The 20,588-nt window shown below is 35.8% G+C and overlaps 1 protein-coding gene across 3 annotated transcripts in view; it reads right to left on the bottom strand.

Moving 5' to 3' along the window:
• LOC150080898 (uncharacterized) overlaps window positions 1–20,588 on the bottom strand; it is a 162,981-nt gene that overhangs the window by 79,070 nt on the left and 63,323 nt on the right. Inside the window, exon 3 of one of the 3 annotated variants that reach the window (XM_090381101.1) lies at window positions 11,309–11,421. The exons of the other annotated variants lie outside the window; for them this stretch is intronic. Within the exon in view, the coding sequence (XP_090237227.1) occupies window positions 11,309–11,421 (113 nt within the window). The remainder of the gene's footprint in view (window positions 1–11,308; window positions 11,422–20,588) is intronic. 3 annotated transcript variants of the gene reach the window in all.

The following is a 20,588-nucleotide window of genomic DNA, read 5'->3' as shown; positions in this document are numbered from 1 at the left end:
ACAAATCACTTCTCCATACCCTAAATGACATACTCACCAATTTTCACAGTGCTATCTCTAACCACTTTGACACTAAGGTCTCCCGAATAGGGAAACTTATTTTATAACCACCCGGTATATATGTGGAAAGTTTGCTATATTTGTCATCACCATGTCCATCTATCTGTCTATTCAACAGCAAGTAATAAACTCCTGGTAGATGTTCATAAAATTTTATTTTGTCTCTTTTAGAAAATTTGCCAAACTTCATTAACATTGAAGCAAAATAAATCCAGTAATTTCTATTTCTTTGTCCATCAGTCTACATGTAACATGACTTTTAGTGGAGAGATTTTTATGAAATTTTATATTTGGTATATCTGGCCCTTTTAGAAAGATCTCTTGAGACTCCCTTTTGTTAAAATGAAATAAATAGAAATCTGCACCCCCCCCCCCCCCCAATACCACCACAGTCCTGGAACAGCAGCATGGATTGGTTGAGTATGTGCCTAATACCTTCAGCAGGACTGTCAATCAATATTATAAAGTTGTTGCTATATATATGGACAGTCACGATGAAGATAAATAGGCACATGCCCACTTTCCCACCTGCCTATGTGTAGAATTGGGTTGCATACCATTATACAAAATAAATAATGAAAAAAAATATCTTCTTCTTCAAGAGGAGTGTTTCCATTTACAATGGGTTTCCTCAGCCTACAAGTTATTTCTTGTTAGGAATTTTTTTCTGCCATAAAGTGCAGTTCAAGGTGTCTTGGTCGGTTAAGCCTCGGGCTGTTATGCACTCCCGTACTCCATCCATCCATGTCCTCCTAGGTCTTCCTCTTCTTCTTCCAGGAGGTATCCATTCCAGGATAGCCTTTGGATATCTGTTTTCTTGCATCCGTTTTACCTGTCCATACCATTTTAGATGCTTTTCTTTGATGGTGTCAATAATAGTCTTTCTCACTTCCATTTTTTCCCTTATGTCTTCATTCCGTTTTCTGTCTCTTCTAGAAGTTCCTGCTGAGCGTCTCCAAAAATCCATTTCTGTGGAGAGCAATTTGTTTTATGCTCGCCTATTCAATGTCCAGGTTTCCGCTCCATACAATAGAAGACTTTGTACAATCGTTTGAAATATAAGTTTCTTTGTTTTATTTAGGATATTTTTGCTCCACAGAACAGAGTTTAACATGCCGATAGCCTTTCTGCCGTCTGTAATTCTCTTATTGATCTCTGCTTGGGATGATCCATCACTTTGTAAGATTGATCCCAGATATTTGAATTTATCGACTTGTTTGATTTTAAAACCTGCAATATTTAGAATGTGTCCTGGCCCTGAAGACAACATTTCAGTCTTGCTAAAATTGATTTTTAGACCCCCACTGTTTATATTCCTCAAACAATTGAAGACATGCATACTTTGCATCTTCTAGGTCTTGTGCTATCACCACCTGATCATCTGCAAAAAGTAAATTGTGAATATAGGTGTTCTTATTAATCGGCAATCCCATTTTATTACATTTTTTTGACCAGGAACTTAGGCAGATGTCAATATAAATTTTGAAAAGTGTTGGCGACATGCAACAACCTTGTAATAAGCCTTTTGAAGTATGGAATTCAGGTGACAAAGCTGATCCCACTTTAATTCTGCATCTATTATTCCTGTAAATTGCCTTAATAATGTTAATCAGTTGTCTATCAATATTTGCCTCTTTCAGTGCTTCCCATAAGAGTTTTCTTGGAACACTGCCATATGCCTTTTCAAGGTCAATGAAAATCATAAAGATTTTTTTTTCCTTTTGATTGGCATTTTTCAAGGATCTATCGTACTGTTGAGATATGATCTATAAATGACCTCCCAGCTGAAAAACCACTTTGTTCTTCTGATACCTCGATTCGGGCTTCTAAATGGTTCCTGATCCATTTTCCAAGGATCTTTAACAGCGGGTTCAGGATGCATATTCCTCTGTAATTTGAACAGCTTTTGAGATCGGCCTTCTTATAAATTTCTGTTATCATTTCTTTCGGTATTTCTTCTCCTCTCAGTATACTATTTAACAGTTTTTGTATCAGAACAGCCACTCCTCTTCCTCCATATTTCAGAAGTTCCATGTAAACTCCTCCAGGTCCAGGTGATTTGCCATTCCTTCCTTCCTTTAGCAGGAGTTCCACTTCCCTAACAGAAACTTTTAAGCCCGAGTCTTCTACATCAAAATCCTCCATCATCTTGAACTCTTCCCGGTCTTCTTTTAAAAGTCGTTCATAGTACTCCGTCCAGTATTTCAAAGGTATTAATTGCAAACCAGCATTGTGTTTATTCTGTTTTCTCAAGTCTTTAAGGACCTTCCACGATTCCGCTGATTGCTGGAAGCCCAATTTGCTATCAATAGTTGCGCATTTCCTTTCCCATTCTTCATTTTTCGCTTCTACTACCAACCGATTGGCTATTTTCTTTAATATATAGATATTACTTTCTTTTTTCTATTTTTTTCAAAATTTCTGCATTCCTCTTGTCTCAGTGACCAATATATCTTTCACTTTCCCAAACCTTTTACTTCAATGATTTTCTAGCATATAAGCCCTAAACTATACTGTAAATTCAATGATTTTCTTAATATCTGGTTTGTATATGATAAAATGAAAATTCAAATTGTCATATTCACCAACTGTCTTTCACTGAAAACTGTCATACAACAAAATTGTCTCATACTCAATTGATGTGATACCGTCCGAGGTTTACTAGTCACGGTTTATCAGACAGCAAGTGGTAATTGATGTGACTTGCCATGTGGTATATAAAAATAGGCAGTTAAATCTTGCTAGTCACAAAAATCATGAGAACAAAACAACCTCACCTCCTCATCTTAAAAATCCCAAAATAGAATTATCTATTTTACAATTTAAGTTGTAACCTCAGTGGTGAGCTATAGTGGGCTCGTGAGAGGCCATTGTTGAAACGATCATTTACTTTACAAATAAAATCCTGAATTCAATTACTGAGTATCCAGAGCCGGAAGTACGGTGGGGGTGAGCGGGACCCCATCCGCAGAATTTTAATAGCACAATCAACCAGTTATGTGTTTTAAAATTGCTTCATTTTTGATTTAATTCAGTCAGACCTCTGTTTAACGAACTTCTTTATAGCAAATTTTTTGAATGATAATTACATTTAAAATAGTTTCTGTAGAACACAGAAAATTTCCATATAACGAAAGGCAATTTAGGCAGTTAGAAAGCACAAATTAAGGGTTAAAGGGATTACCGTTCTATAATGTTAGTGGTGCCCATAAAACCCATGCAGCCACCTTTCTCATCTACCAAGAATTCACGCTAGTCAATATGCTTTCCATAGCTGGTCTGAAGGTTAAGGCATATTCTCAACACGGATAGTCAACCTGTGTTGCGGTTCACCTTTACTCTGAAAAGCAGTCATCTGTTTTTCGGAGAAGTAAATGATCCACTTCTTTCAGTAAATTTTCCTGTCTAAGTAAGTTTACATGGCCACAGTAGCTGAATATCGAAGTGATTCTGACAGTTTGGACAGTATTCAAAGAACCAGTGACAATAGCGATATCGAAGGGGGAATGAGGGCAACTAAGATATCAAATAAACATTGCAAAGCTGAAACGTTGGCAGTTTTGAAACTGCATCGAGGCCTTCACTGTGAAGAAAATGTTCCAAAATATAATGCATACAAGAAATAATAAAAAAATTTAAAAAAAACTGCATTATATCACCAATCTCCAACAAACCAGTGCCATTTAAGGATGATTGCTAAAGAACTTGATGTGGAAACTGTAAAGATCGGTTGTGCATTCGGGCCACGATGGGCACCTTGTAGCTTGCAGATGACAATTGTAGTTTGGAGGAATTATTCCGCTTTGTGTAAACATTTTGAATCAGAAGTTAAATATTAAGGATTATTAAGCAAACTTTTAAATCTGGAATTTCTTAATGATTTAGCACTAATGATTGACATCCTGCAAGAGCTCTTCTACTTTTCAGAGGCTTTACAAAGTCGCAGTATCACTATAGTAAAAGCTAGGGTTACCAGATCTAGAATTCAAAAGCTAGGATAAAATAGGAAAAAACTAGAATTTTAAAAATTATAATTATTACTGTTTACTATTATAAAATTGTATTTATTATACAGGGTCATAATAAAGTCCTTGTGCAGTTTTAAATTTTCATAACTTCTGTTCTATACATGATAAAATCAATCTGTAAAAAAACGTTAGAAATGTAATTTAGTGAAGTTTAGTATGTACTAGGAGTGATTCATTTATTTTATTGTAGTTTAGCAAAAATTTTATTATTATTATTTTTTTTTTTTTGTTGGTCGACCAAGACAACGATGGCAAAATCAATCAAGACCACCTCCAAGAGCTACAATGGAACAGGTCTTAAAAGACCTAAGCCAGACTAAGTTCATGATGGTGATGATTTTTTTTTTTTTTTTTGTAGAATTAGGCTTGACCAAATGGTTTCAATAGAATAGAAAGTAAATTGTGTGCTGTGGTTGGTCGAGTCAGTCTGAAATCGCAGTACAAAAAAAAAAAAAAAAGATTTAGAACCCATTACAAAGCTGCACCACACAAGAATTCCATAACTAACTGGATGAAAAAGTTTAAGGAAACAGACTCCTTCAATGATAAACCACGATCTGGAAGGCCAAGTGTAAGTGAAGAAAGCGTGGCATCTGTAGAACAATCCTTTACTGCAAGTCATGTTGAGAATTAACTATCCCAAGAATAAATGTATGTAAAACTGTAATAAATTCTTTCACTTATCCTTTTTAAAGATTGATTTTATCGAATGGAAGTCATGAAAATTTAAAACTGCACAAAAACTTTATAATGACCCTGTATTTATTATAAAAATTACAATACATATTTATTGTTGCTGCCAATTATTTTCAGCAAGTTTGGATTTCAAAGTAAGTATGCAATTATAAAATGTTGTGTTCAAGAGAGATGGTAGAGGTTTCTGATCTCGTCGGAGTGCCACTGAGTTCGAGAGAGAGACACTTGGTAGTGAAGTCATAATTTTATTTGTGTAACTTTGAGATAATTCAGTCCACTTAATGCAACCGGCGCACTGATATTATTTATTATCTTGTACTGACCGAAGGTGCAACACATAGAATATTTCATTAAAATTCATTTTATGAGATGATTTTTTTAAATTATGAAAAACTAGGACAAGTGTAAAATTTGGGAGGACGTCCTAAAAACTAGGACATCTCGGAAACGAGGACGTCTGGTAACCCTAGTAAAAGCAGATAAATTAATTATTCAAACTATCAATGTTTTGCGAATTTGAAAAATTCTGAAGGAAATTATTAAGCTAAAATTGAGAGCATCTTGAAGTCAAAAGAATTTGAAGGAATCAAAATCGAAAGTAAGAACACGTTTAAAAAATTACCTCGTGACAAGTTATTAAACTGCATTGTTTTATCCTTAAAAGATAGGTTATTAATGCAACAGAGTAATTTTAAACTAAATAAAGAAAATCATTATATCATTGACGATGAGGAATTGAAAGAACTTTTAAACATATGCTACCTGGAATTGTGAAATATGGAAGAACTTTTGTCTCTGTGGCAAGAGGCATGAGAGCCATGGCACAAAAAATGAATAAGAAATTTAAGTTTTCTAATAAAATATGAAATAAAAATTAATGATTTTAGAGATTTTGTCAAAGACAGTTTATCTTTAAAATCGAATGAAATTCCCTTTTCAGAAATATCCTTGAAACCATTGCAATTAGCAGTGCTGAAGGTGAGTGAACTATGAGCTTAATAAATAATATTGTGACAATAAAAAGAACATCTTTGACAATTAAACAAGTTGCAGATATGATGACCATACATCGAAATGAAAAACTATTGCTTCAATTTGATCCAGAGTGTTACATCAAATCTTTCCTCAGTAAACATCGCTCAGCTATTGAGCAAGGCAGAAGGTCGACAACAAATATTAATAAAGAAGTAAATTCTATATGGCAATTTTTAGAATAAATTTTTCTTGCGTAATAAATTTTTTCAAGTAATCTGTGATTTTTGTGTACCTTTTCCAGAATAGTTTGTTTTTATATTGTATAATGTTTCATAATAGTTTTTATGTTATTTGTGATATGGGAAATTTTCATATTATTTTTTATTATTCGCAATATTAAAATTTTATTCTGAAAAAATGTATCCATTATATTTCTCTAGTTAAAAAAAAAATAAGAATAAAGAAGTGGCGCGTGTGGCGAGCACATGCAGTAGATTTCATGTGAAACATCCTTTGCATTTCTTTTAGGTATTTTGATTTGTATATACTGATTATGAAATAAAAGAGCTTTTGTATTGTAAATATTTTACTGATCGTTCACAAATTTCCATAATTTCTGGAAGGCAAGATACAATGGATTTATGATAACTAAAGTAAGAGAAGTATACTTGCCACTGCAATATATCTAAATGTCTCTATACTTGTAGAAGAATAACAGAAATTTACCTCAATATGATACCTCAGTATTGAGCATCATAGCTCTGGTTTATACTACTAAATGTCTCTGGAAAACAGCATCAATTGAGTTACCCGATCTTGCAGCTGAAAAGACATACGCAGCTGTTAGGAGAACCTAACAATAGAATGTAACGAAAATTCAAGACGAAAAAAAAGAAATTGTTGACAAATATTTGTATTGTTGCAGTCATATGGCAAATACTTGTCAAAAATTCTAAAAAGTTAGAACTTGAGATATCGTACAGGTCACGAAAAATGCATCGTATGCTCTAATCACATTACTAGTGAGTGCTCAGCACAGTCTAGTGGTGTGAGAGTGGGAAGTGCCTGACGGACGCCGCGGATGACGTCACTTCGGTGACCAATCAGATTTTACTCGGTAGGTACCCTCAAAGGATGTTTCACATCAAAAAGTTGGCAAAACTGCAAGCCCATTGTTAAAATATTACAGCTCACCACTGTGTAACCTGATATACCACATGGCAGCTCATATCAAACAACTGTTTTAACCATTGTCCTGTCAGAATTTCAATGGAAATAACCTGCTAAATGAGGGTTCGGACTGGTAAGTCTTGAAACGTGCTGTCACATCTTTTAAATAAATGGCAGTTAATCTTTTAGTGGCCATTTTGCAAGCAGTACAATACAAAAAAAAAAAAAAAAACTTATGATTAAGTTAATTGTTTTTTTGTGAGCATTGAGACCATTGCCATTGCATTAACTAGTAAGTTTATATCCTGCTGACTACAAAAAAAGAGAAGAGAGAATAAGGTATCAATGAATTCATCATTTTGAAAAAGCAAACATAGCATTAGTTATTTTATAATTTTGAACTTCATATAGTATATGACGGCTTACATTGAACAATACCTTTACTATTCCTTTGTATATTTTGTATGCTTCATTAGAGAATTATCATTAAAAACCACTTGCTATCTGATGATGTATCAACAAATGTTGATACATCATCAGATAGCATCCTGCTGACTACAAAAAAAACAGAGAAGAGAGAATAAGGTATTCAATCATTTTGAAAAAGCAAACATTGCATTAGTTATTTTATAATTTTGAACTTCATATAGTGTATGACGGCTCACATTGAACAATACCTTTATTATTCCTTTGTATATTTTGTATGCTTCATTAGAGAATTATCATTAAAAACCACTTGCTATCTGATGATGTATCAACAAATGTTGAAAGAGGCTGAGACTGGATGACTTTGGCTTTCTGCAAACTATTCCAAACAGGCGGCCACCTTTGCCCAATGCCTGTTCATTTCTATAATTTTTTTCTGTCTTCTGCTTTAGAGGCTTGGGAGGTATGAGTTTATATATCCCAAATTGGACTGTCATAGCATGTCTCACTTTTTAAATAACCTTTTGGCATTGCCAAAAGGTTAATCATCATTTGTCATTAAGCAAATAATTTTTAAATAATTTTACATAATTTGTTAGTATTAGTTTTAGTATTAGTAATGGCCACATGGTGCAAGGAACCTTATGACTTATGCTGCACCGGCAAAAAAAAAAAATAATAATAAAAATAAAAATAAAAAATAATAATAAAATAAAATAACAAAAAATGAATAAAATAAAATATAAAGAATAAAAACAAATCAATAATAACAAGAAGAAAATTTAAAAAAAAAATAAATAAAAATTAATAAGAGAAAAATAAATGGACAACTTATGCATTTCCCTCCTCCCTTAGGTGATTATCCAGTAGACCTTTGAATTACCCCAGACTGTCAGCCTCTATCACCCATGCAGATAACTTATTCCAGTAATTTATAACTTACTGGCTAAAATAAAACAAGTTACTCGTCTTTGGACCCTTTCAAGAAAAACAATGTCTTTCTTTAGGTGCGGTCCTCTTTCAAGAAGTGAAAAGAATGTCATTCTTTATCTCTACTAGCGATTGTTTGATAAATCATCGATAGGACATCATGGGCCCTCCTAGCAACCAGTCTACAATGCTTGGAGAACTTCATATCTGACTGTATCATAATACCCAAATCACTTTCCTCCACTACCGGCTTTAGCTCAACTCTGCCAAGCGTATAAGTTATTTTGGGGTTACTGTTCCCCAGGCGTAAGACTTTGCACTTTGCTGGATTAAAGCAAGCTGCCATTTTTCTGACCATCCCTGAAATTTATCTAGGTCATTCTGAAGATGCTCTGTTTGGCAGCAATCATTAAGTACTCTACCAATCTTTACATCATCTGCAAATTTAGACATCAAGCCCTCTATCCCTTCATCAATGCCATTTATGAAAATCAAAAACAACAGTGGTCCTAATACTGATCCTTGGGGAACCCCACTTCTTATGTCAACCCAAACTGAGGAATAACCATTTATCACAACCCTCTGCCTCCTGCCCTGAAGCCACCCTGCTATCCATCTAAGGATTTTCCCAGTGATTCCAACCTGTTCCAGCTCATAAAGTAGCTGCTCATGTGGGACTGAGTCAAATGCTTTGTTGAAATCCAAATAAACAACGTCAAAATTATTCCCTAAGTCCAGCTCTTGAGTGACCCTGTCAAAATAGCTAACCAGATTAGTTAAACATGATTTTCCCTTTACAAAACCATGCTGAGTATCCTTCAGAATTCCATTTCTATCTAAGTGATCCTGAATTCTACCCATGATCATAGTCTCCATGATTTTCCCTACTACTGAAGTTAGACTAACTGGCCAATAATTTCCCACTTCACTCTTAGAACCGCCCTTATATACTGGAGATACATTGGCATTTTCCCAATCCAACGGAATCACTCCTGAATCCAGTGATGCTCTCATAATTAGCCTCAATGATTCAATGCACTCACTTGCCGCCTCCTTTAAGATTATAGGGTAAACGCCATCAATCCCAGGAGCCTTACTGGCCTGTAGGCTTGTTTTTTCACTAAATAAACATGTGAAATTTCAACATAATTAATTACATTTTTTTTCAACTTCACTCCCATAATTTCTCACTGACATGAGGGGTTTTCTTCTGTAAATATCGATGCAAAGTAACTGTTGAGTTCATCTGGAACTTCAGAGAAGGTTTGCCCTTCTCTTCTTTGCATTTATATATGTAAAGAATTCCTTATTGCCACCCCCCTTTGCTCTCTTTGCGAGCGATTTCTCAAAATCTGCCTTTGCCAGCCTAACCTTTTCAGTGGCATTATTACAGATCAATTTGTAGCCGTTACAGGCTTTAGTACTTTTTATTGCTCTGTAACTTTCCATGCCATCTTTTTCTGCTTAAGTAATTTGGCAACTTATATTAGGTTATATTAAACTATGTAATCTAATCCAATGGAAATAATAATGCAAAGCCTATTTTTGTGAGTGATATCATATTTCCCACCATGTGATATCTAATCATGTAAGTACTCAATACAAACCTGCTTCCTTTTATGATTTTCAAGAATTTAGGAATATATGTCCCTAAATTCTTGAAAATAATGTTTACTATTTTCATATGTCATTACTGCTTGGATTTGAAGTAACCCTAATAACATTTTACACTAAGACTTTACAGTTATAAGCTAGGCTTAAACTTCTTTAACCTTCTGTTTTTAACCTAGTGTCTGACCTTTTTTTTTTCTGTTATTTATAATCAAATCCTCTCATGTGTTTTTGTAACCAATATTCTCTTAAGGGTAATACAGTATTCATCAAATTTTGTTTGAAATTAGGCTCAAAATCAACAGACTCGCATAAAATGTTAAAAACAGCTTTCAGAGAAGATGCCACATACCGCCTAAATACTTTTCAGCGGTTTGCATAGTTTATAGAGGGTTGCTTGAGACCCTTGCACAATCACTCATTTTTGTGATGTGATCAGGATGATCATTATTTAGTTTTAATAATGAAATTAAGTTCTTATGAGGCATTTCAGTCAAGTCGTGCCTTGAATCCTCATTGATGATCACAAACAAGTTCTTGCATGTTAGGATCTTCAACATGCTGCTACTGACCCACACTTTGTTTCTCCCACTGTTGGTGAATTGTGGGTATATAACTGTAACTAAGAATCAAAGGCCCAATCCTCTCAATAGACTGCTTTCTCCAAGTGCCCCCCCACCCACCCACCCACCAAAAGCAATGACCAAATATATGAATTTCATGCTTATTGTATTTTTTAATTTGCAATGCATTGCTCAGTATGAATTCGTCCCACACAGTCAGTGAACCAGGAACACTATAAAATGGCTCTATAGTGATTGCATGACTCTCTCTATGTACTGTGTCTGTGTTGGTGATCATGGTCTTCCACAACTCTCGATCTTTTGCTGTTCTCAGCAGATATAGACTCCGTACATTCATCCAGATGGTCACACTACTGATATAGTTTATTCTTTGTCTAACCCATCTGACACTGCCTCAAAACATTTAGCAAATATTCTTGCATCCCTTCTATTATATGCATATGTTAGAAATCCTGCACACTTAACAGACTTTTAAATTGGAAAATGGAAGAAACTAAGAGAACAATGCTTCTATTTTATGTCTAAAATGTTTTTTGTAATTTTTAATAAAATTACTTTTTTTCTGAAAATAAAAGGTGCAAAATACACTGCATGTTTTAAAAATTAAAAATTTTTTTTTAAAACTTAAAAAGTTATGCACAATTTATGTACTGTCATCCATTAAGAAAAGATGAAATATTGGCAGCACTGTTCAACCAAAAAAAGAAAAAAAAAAAAAAGCACCTCTCAGGTGTCCTGCCACTGTCTTTGCTATAAAGAGGAGGTGCCACCACTGCTGGATTAAGTATATTATTTTTGCCTTACTACCATACTGTGTAAACACCTTACCTTACAGAAAAATCTCTAATACTTTCTTCTGTAAACTGAGCAGTTATTAGTGTCTCTCCATCTGTAATAATTTTAAGTTTCCCATCTGGCTTCACCTCATCATTTCTACCTTCCTACAAGAGACAAAGAAAATCACTATCACATTTTGCTCTTTCAGTATTTATAGGTTATATATAGTTAAAAAATCTTCTGAGTTTGTGATGCTAACATGTGTAGGAGTAAAGCCTGTGAAATAAATACAGGCAACCCCCAAATAGCATGGTACTTCTACAACACAGTTTCGCTCTAACACGATTGATAAATTGCAGCAATCCTTGCATAACATAGTACTTAAATAATATGGCATCACTCTAGAGAATTGCGGAAAACCTCACATAACATGGTATTTTTGAGCTTTTGTTGGTGGAGGACCCTGCTATTATGTTGGATGTAATTTTTCAACATTTTCCATTCTTTTTTGTGACTCCACACTGTTAACTTGCTACTCATTATGCAGAAAAAATTACTGGGAAATTTCCTTATTTTATTTTGTTGGGAAATCCCTGTGTTAGGTTCTGTGCTATTGAACTTGTGCTTGTTTGAGACCATAAATATTGTGACTTCAAAGCGTAAAGTTTGTGACTTTTAAGATTTTTGTAAGGTTATTTTGGTTTTCATTTGATCATTTATAAATTTTTCCGGGTAGGTATTACTAAACTATTCTTAAGAACTGTATTGGAATAATTTCTTTATTGTGTATTAAATCCCAGCCCTAAATTATGCCTAAAGGAAGTAAAAAAAGCACCGCTCAAAAGAAACTTTACTTCTCTAGAATCAAAGATACAAATTTTGAAATGCCTTAAAAAAGGGGGAAGGTATCATACGTTGCAAAAAGTTTAAATTTAAATGAAGCAACAATCTGGACTATAAAGAAAAATGAACAGAAAATTATAACTGCTGTTGCGGTAGAATCTTTTATTTTGGCAAATATGACAGCTTGTCCTCAAGCATGAATAATTGAGAAAATGGAAAAGGCATTCAGCATTTGGATTGATGGATTTGGATATTATTATTTTTAATAAAAATTAAATTTCCAATAGTTTATATATATATATAAAAAGGCATATTTTTGTTAGCTTTTGGAATGTAACTCCCTTTTTCTACTAATTCTTAGTCCCATATAACACGGTTTTGCACTAAACGAGATTTTATAGGAACTTAACTACTGTGTTATACAAGGGTTACCTGTAATGGTAGATAGCACCATCTCCTTGTGGTGTACCTTGGAAGTAATGAGCCTTAATTCCATAACTGCATGATGCAAATAACTTGACAGAAAAGCTGGAGCATATCAATACTTGAGTAGAAATCTGTACTCACTGCTTCTACAAATTGGACCATTCATGACCGCAAGGATGAAAAAACAGAAATCCAGGTGATACTGGACTGTATATCACCCCAGTTTTTCAACATCTGGTTTGCTTTAATATTCTTTTAGCGAAATAGCAATTGTTTTTCTAAAATATTCATAACTTACTCTACTGAATTGGTATGAACTGACTACGTGACACCAGACCAAACCCAAAGGCTTAAATACAGAAAGGTAGATGCACCACATTTATAAGGTAAACAAAGATTAGTTAACCCTGCAGTGTAGGCACTACATTTGCACATTTTTTTGAGTTATGCCTGTGAGGCATAACTAAAAAATAAGAAGCCCGTATTAATTGTTGGCTAATGATAAAACCTTCTGTACCTTCCAACCTCACATTTCTACTCTAATGGGCTTGTGGAGGACTAGAACATTTCTACTATAATTGTCCAACTATATGGGCCAAATGGTTCTACCTCTCCCAAGGTGAGTATTCCCGGAACCGTTTATTCTAACTCTTTCAAATTGTGTGCAAGTTAAATCATACCAGGCACATTCTGCAGTGGAAGATCATCATTTTCAGCAGTTCGGATTTCTGCCTACTGGATTGCAGCCCCAGTCAAGGTCAGAGAGGAGTGATAATTTCCCCCCCTCAGGTGAAGTCTTTTAAGGTAAACATCATAAAAGAGTCCCACCATAGGGTGAAGCGACATACAGCGTTAGTCACAAAGCCCTTGCACAGTGCCTAGTGGAAAAGGCGGCTTGGTGTTCCTGGAAAGCTTTGACAATCCTCCGCCCATACATATTTCTGTTGTCCAAAATGCTGGATTATACTGACTTAAATTGACTTTCTCTGAAGTTCCAGATATCAGTTTCAAGGACCCTCTAGGTATATTGAAAAAAACACTGGAAGACAAATTTCCTCCTATTCAACGACCTTTAAATTCTACTTATACGTTTAATGATTCTCAAGATTGTGAACAAATTGGTAGTGCAGCTATTCTTGACTACCTTTTTGGATTAAAAGCAAATATGCTTGATATTTTTATAGAGGACTCTACTGTGACACCTCTTATGTTTGTTGAAATGTCCAAAAATTGGAACAATATGGAAAGGTTAGTGATAGATCTAACTATAGAAAATGAAAAGTTGAGAACCAAATTAAATAATCTTAATGTTGAGAGGAAACAACAAAATGTCTTGCCAACCGTTACGGCTCCCACCTATGCGGGTGTAGTTGCCTTCGGTGCTGGCAAACAATCTCAGAGTGATGTTAACTTACCGGATGTTCAAACAAAGTATGTACTCATAGTTAAAACAAATGCAGATAGTAATTGTAAAACTAGTGAGGAAGTTAAAGCTGAAATTTCTAAAAGTCTTAAACCTGAATTTAAAAAATTAAAGATTAAATCAATAAGAAAAATAAGAGAAAAGGGAGTTCTTATTGAAACTGATAACAGCAAGGATCTATATAAACTTAAATCTTGCCCTAAGTTCAACAAGTTAAAATTTTCTGTGGATTCCTCTAAAAAAATTAAATCTAACTGTCATAATATGACATACCTAAAGATGTCAATGACTCTGATTTTCTGTAGGACTTATTCAATAAAAACCTTGTGGATCATGAGATTTCCCAGGAAGATTTTGAGTCTATTAAGGTTCATTTTAAAATCAGGTCTCGGAACAAAAATAATCAACATTGGGTTCTTGAGATCCCAAATAAAATTAGGAAAGTGTTTTTGACTTCAAATTGCAAGGTTTTTATCAGATGATCTGTCCATGGTATGAAGGATTTTTTCACAGCATCACGCTGTTTTAAATGTCTTAGCTACGGACATGCGGCTAAAAACTGCCACCAGTCTGAGTTTACCTGCGGACATTGCAGTGACCTGGATCATCAAATTCAAGACTGTCCTAAAATGGAGGAACCTACTGTTTGCCCAAATTGTCAGCTTAAGAAGAGGAATGTGGACCATTCCTACAAGGACGTTAAGTGCCCTGAATTTGTGAAAGCCCAAGAGGTAACAAAATTTCAGACTGACTTTACATAACTCTGGAATGTCTTGTGTATATACTTTACAGTTAAATTGTCAACGATCTTTATCGGTTTTAAGTGATCTTTATGTTAATGGTCCAACACAAATTTCAACTTTTAGGTTGGTTGGTTATCTGGTTTTTAGGAGCATTAGCAACTAAGGCTATATTGCTCCGGGAATATGCAGTGGTCATTCCCTGACCTTTTCGCATCCTCAGTATTTGGTGGTGATGGGCTCGAACCCCGGTCTAATCAAGAAGCGTGTGCTACGCACTGCTGCTCCTTCCCACCTGGCTACGGAGGCGCCCTCAACTTTTAGGGTTACAAGAACTCTATTCTTATAAGGGTGTGGTCGAGGGCCTCCCTCTCAGCTGTCGCATGCATAATTTCTTCAAACACTGTTACGGTTGGTGACCGGGGTAACACCACTACCAGGGTTTGGGCACCCTGGTGGTTGCTGACCCCCTCATTACTGTAACAAAAATTTTAAGTCTTTGCTCCACACATGCCACATGCACATGCTTGGAAGGCTGTTTTGGAAAACTTTATGTGGTTTCTTTGTATGCACAATGCAGTCAGGCCAGGCAGGCCATAGAGCCATTTCTAAATTACATGGAAGACGTTTTGATCCGTTTATCTAGTTTTCCCGTCATTTTTATGATGGATGCTAATGCTCACTCCCAGCTTTGGAATAGCCCTATTACAGACTCAAAAGGTGAGCTTTTGGAGGAGCTTATTCAGTCCAATAACCTCACTCTGTGGAATACTCCAGGCCACCCGCCTACTTTTGTTTCTTCTCTGGGTCAATCTTATATTGACATTACCCTTTCAGACTCTACTCTTGGTTATGGCATTTCCAACTGGCTTAGCCATACTTCGTGGTGCTCGAGCGACCACAACATCATCACTTTTATGATCAGTCTAAGCAACAATCCTAGGGTTATCAGGTGCTGTTTTGACTTCCCACAGTTTAAGACAAAACACATTGATTGGAATATCTTTGATATTCCTTCGTGAGCTTATTTCAGAAGAAATAATTGTCCAACTTGGCTCGCTTTCTACTGATATGCAGGTTTCTAGGGTTCAAGAGATTGTAATCACTGTCTGTGAGTCCACTCTAAAAAAGAAAAAACGAAAAACGAATAGTGTTTCATGGTGGACCCCAAATCTCACAATTCTCAAAAGAAACTTATAAAATGCTCGTCGTAGTTTTCAGAGAGCAAAGAGAGGTAACAGGCCCAGAGATAAGATTGATAGACTTGGTGAGTTGTATAAATCCAATAGGAGTTATTTCAATACCATTTTCCAAGAGAAGAAACTTGCCTGGGCAAAGTTTGTTCAGCATAACATAAATGAAGATTCGTGGAGATCACCCTACAAACTTGTTACTAACAAGGTTCATCCTGGCGTTCTTTCTTCTATTATTGTAAATGGTAATGAAACCCTGGACTGGAGTTTGTCAATTAATGCCATCTTAGATGGCTTGCTCCATGAGGACACCATCCAAACTACAATGAGATTAGATCATTTATCATACCAAGGGCCCCGAACCAAAGCTCCTTTTATGAATACTGAGCTGGAATCTGCTATCTCAACCTTAAGGGATGGTAAATGTCCTGGACAGGATCTCCTTGAGGTTTCTGTACTTAAAAGATTTTGGAAAAAATTGCCCATTAATTATATTAAATTTTTTGAATGCTTGTCTGTCTTCGGGATTATTCCCGCTGGCTTGGAAACAGGCTAGACTTAAACTTCTGCTTAAGTCCTTTGACAAACCCTCCAATGATCCGGCCTCTTACAGACCCATTGCACTGCTGCCCATCCTTGGCAAAGTCTTGGAAAAATTAATTGTTTCTCGTCTTCTAAATTACTATTTAGACAGAAACCTAAGTTCCCCACTTCAATTTGGCTTTGCACATAGGTCTTTTGTTGATGCTATTTGTCAGGTTTTGAGTTCTGTTCAAAATTCCAGTTCTAAATATATCCTCGGTCTCTTTGTTGATTTCAAAGGGGCATTCGACACTGTTTGGTGGCCGAGTGTTCTGGCGAGGTACAGAGAGGCAGGGGTCTCTGCTCCTATTTACCGTCTCCTTTCAAATTAGTTTGATTCTCGCAGAATCACAGTTTCCTCAGGATTCTGCTCTGTCTCCAGATCTGTTTCTAGGGACTGCCCTCAGGGCTCTGTTCTTGGCCCCGTGTGCTAGAACATGGTCCTTGATGGGTGGCTCTCAGTTGATCGAGACAACATCCTTCAGATAGCTTATGCAGACGACCTTGCTATTCTGATTTTTGGTAATTCCCGCCGAGAGCTAGAGTGCAGAGCAAATGAAGTTCTAGAGCACTTGAATATCTGGTGTCAAACACAAACTTCAAATCTCGACTAATAAAACAAAACAAATGTTGCTAAAGGGCTCTCTTGATGTGAATAGACCACCTGTTATTAAGTTGAATGGAGAAATGATTAGGAGTACTCAGCAGCATAAATACTTAGGAATTTATTTTGATGACCGTCTTAATTTTAATTACCATGCAAAATATGTACTTCAGAAAATAAAAGCTATGACCTATAGAATTATTAAGATTACTAGGAGTACCTTTGGTGTAAAGAAATCTTCCATTAAATTTTAACTACTCTTGTATATTTATACCAGTTGTGTGTTATGTGACTGGGGCCTGAGGATACAGAATCGGTAACTCCTTTGTTCAAAAATATCTTACTCAAGCACAAAGATTCTTTCTTCTCGCTGTAAGTAGAGCTTGTCGAACTGTCTCTACAGCTGCTCTCCAGGTCCTCAGTCATCGACTGTCAATCCAATATGAAGTAATGTTACACTATCTTCTACAATATGTTATATTGTAGAAGAAAAAATGTTCCTGCGATTTTAAATGGTATAACATATAATACTGACTTGCAAGAAAATGTAGACATTAAAAGAATGAGAAATGAATGTTGTAGAGCATGGCAAAATATCTGGTCTACCTCTACTTTGGGTAGGGAGACTAAGTTTTTTCCCGAGGTTGTTGATTACGACAAGAAAATGGACTGGTTCAATCCTGGCTTATACGTTATGTTTTTACATACCGGTCATGGCAGTCTTAATTTTAAATTGTTCTCACTAGGATTAAGTAACACTCCTCTCTGTAGTTGTGGTGCTCAAGAAACTGTTGAGCACCTCGTCTTTCATTGTCCCCAGTACGATGATTTAAGACTGGACTTTCAACTTCTCACAAATGTATTTGACTGCTCGGAACTGCCAAGACTGGTTAACTGTTCGGAATGTTATACTGCCTTCTCCACCTATGCAGAGAAATTGTTTAAACGGAGAAAAAGAATTCTTACTCCTGAGGTTCAGTAAATTGCTAGACTGCTTCTGTTTCTTTGGATTACTCTTACCTCATGTATTGACCAGTCTGCTAGACTCTGAAGCCCAGTATTTATTTATGTATCATCATTGTATATAGTCTTTTTATGTACCATCATTGCATATAGTCTTTTTATGTACCATCATTGTATATAGTCTTTTATGTATAATTAATCATTGTACATAATTGTTATAAATTGTACACAATGTATAGATTACTTTCAGCGGCGAATAGGGGAAACCCTGGAGCCCGCCAAAAAATAATAAAATACTTTGACTTGTCCAACTATCTATAAGCCAGAATTGCTCTGACTGCTGACTTTAGAAGCTTCACCATTGGTAAATCTGTGTTGAGGTTTTCGGTAAATGTGTTTCATACAGTTCTTCCAGACAGTCCTCTTATCAAAGACATGCAGCCTAGCAAATCCTCAAGTGGCAGGAGGCACTTAAATCTTCTGCCTCAGCTCACTTTCCACATCGCTACCATAGCATTAACCATTTGTCAAGTTTTTGGCTGTGGAATCCCACATCACTCACCATAATGGTGAACTTGTATCTGTGCCCCATAGCAGAAGTATTGCTACCACATGGAATCCTTGATCCTGAAACCAATGGCTATGACTACTTCCGATGATGCCATCTTTCCCTTCAGTGTGTGATTTAGTGCTGACTTGTGGATTCTAAAGGGGCTGAATCATTCAAGGGGGCCACAATCTTTTCAATCTTTTTTTACCATTCCAACTCTATACCACCACTTCTTCTTGTTATGTTAACCCTCACTCCTCAGGAGATGGATTACTGGGCTTGATTCTCTTTCTGACCAATCTGAACTTTTTTTCTGCCTCACCACTTCTACCCTTAACCTCACTAGGAGTGGAATTTCTGACACATGAGTTCCACTCCTCAGTGTGGAATGCATTGTTGTTACTGGAGGTTTTATGGCGCAATGACAGCTAAAGACCATTATGTGCCAAACAATGGCAGAAAATAAAATGTGTCATTAAAGTCAGATGTGTGCACTATGTAGGATTTAACATTAAGTTCTGTCATAGCATTATACCCTTTTTTTAAAAAAGTGAAAACTGCATTGGTAGATGTCTCTAAAATTCATTTCAAAGTAGGAGTAATTTGGGCTGCATGCCTTGATATAAATGTGGTTTGACATACTTTATTACATAAAGGACAGTCAACTATAATGTGCTGTATTGTGAGTTGAATTATGACAGTTTAGACAGTATATTGGATCTGAGGCAGAAAGAAGATAAAAGTGAGTAAGGTGTGTATGACCTACTCTTAGTCTTGCATGTATGACATCTTTTCAATTCGAGCAGAAGCTGGAGGGCCAAGACCAGAGATTTGGTTTAATCTGAGGAGTCTGTTGCTTTCTTGTTTTTCCAGATGGTTTGCCAGTGATTTATTCTTAGGCTTATTACAAGATTTTTGTATCCAGTGAAAGGAATTTTAAAAACAGCATCAACTGCTTCCACAGTGAATTTGGCTGCATGGTCAAGCACTCTCATTGCCAGGCATGCCAACACGGTTAGGGTCCCAACAAAATTTCACTACTTTCACCTCCTTAGCTAGATCAGTCAGAAAGTTCTGAATATGATCAAGTAGGTAGTTGTGATGTTCCCTAGGTTGCTGCAATCCCAATTTCAGGGATCAGACTTCTTGGGGAAGCATCATTTCTATTCCAACTGATGAAACGTTCTTTACTACTCACCATACCCAACACTTTATTTTTTGCTACTTATCTACAGGCAGAATCATAAAGGAGATACCTTCTACTTCCTTTCCCTTGTCTGTATCCACCCCACTTGGCATGAAAGCAACACACCAGATTTTCATGGGCTAACACAGATGTTATAAAACTTAAAGTGTTTAGCAAACTTTGGAACTATAGGGAAAAAAATGACTGGCCAATCAGTCTTTAGATTGGATATGAACTTTTACTGGACATTAACTTTGAAATTTATTTTTATTTTTTTTTATATGGTAATTTGTTCTGTTTAAAGTGTATTCTAACGTTGCTGAGTTTTCTAAGCAAAACAATTCAAATGCAATGTGCATTCGATAGTTGCACCCCGACTCGGGCCTCAAAACAGAAGAACCAAGTGCAAACTACTCTGATTCAAAAGGAAATTGTTTTATTAGGAGACTCCATTGTCAGGGAAACAGGGGAATATTTTTTGTAATAAGGATAGGTGGAGTAGAACCAGGGTATGTCTGCCGGGAGCAACTATTAATGATGTCACCAACAGATTGTCAGATTTTAAGGGGGGTAAAGAGAATATTATTATTCATGTGGAGACTAATGACATTAAACGTACACGATCTGACAATTTGTTGGAAAAATACAGGATCATGCTGAGGAAATGCCGCAAGCTAGGCCACATGTCAATGTGTTTGCAATTCTGCCCAGACACAATAGGAGGGATTATATGTTAAAAGCCTTGTGGATTAACTCAAGACTTGAAGGACTCTGTAAGACTTTAGGGGGAAATTTCTATCAGCATGGTCCACACTTGTAGG

Source organism: Mastigoproctus giganteus, chromosome 9, assembly GCF_048544385.1.
Source record: "Mastigoproctus giganteus isolate SK-2022 chromosome 9, ASM4854438v1, whole genome shotgun sequence".
NCBI lineage: Eukaryota > Metazoa > Arthropoda > Arachnida > Uropygi > Thelyphonidae > Mastigoproctus > Mastigoproctus giganteus.
Note: the sequence above shows the minus strand (reverse complement) of the source record. Positions and strands in the feature narration are given on the sequence as shown.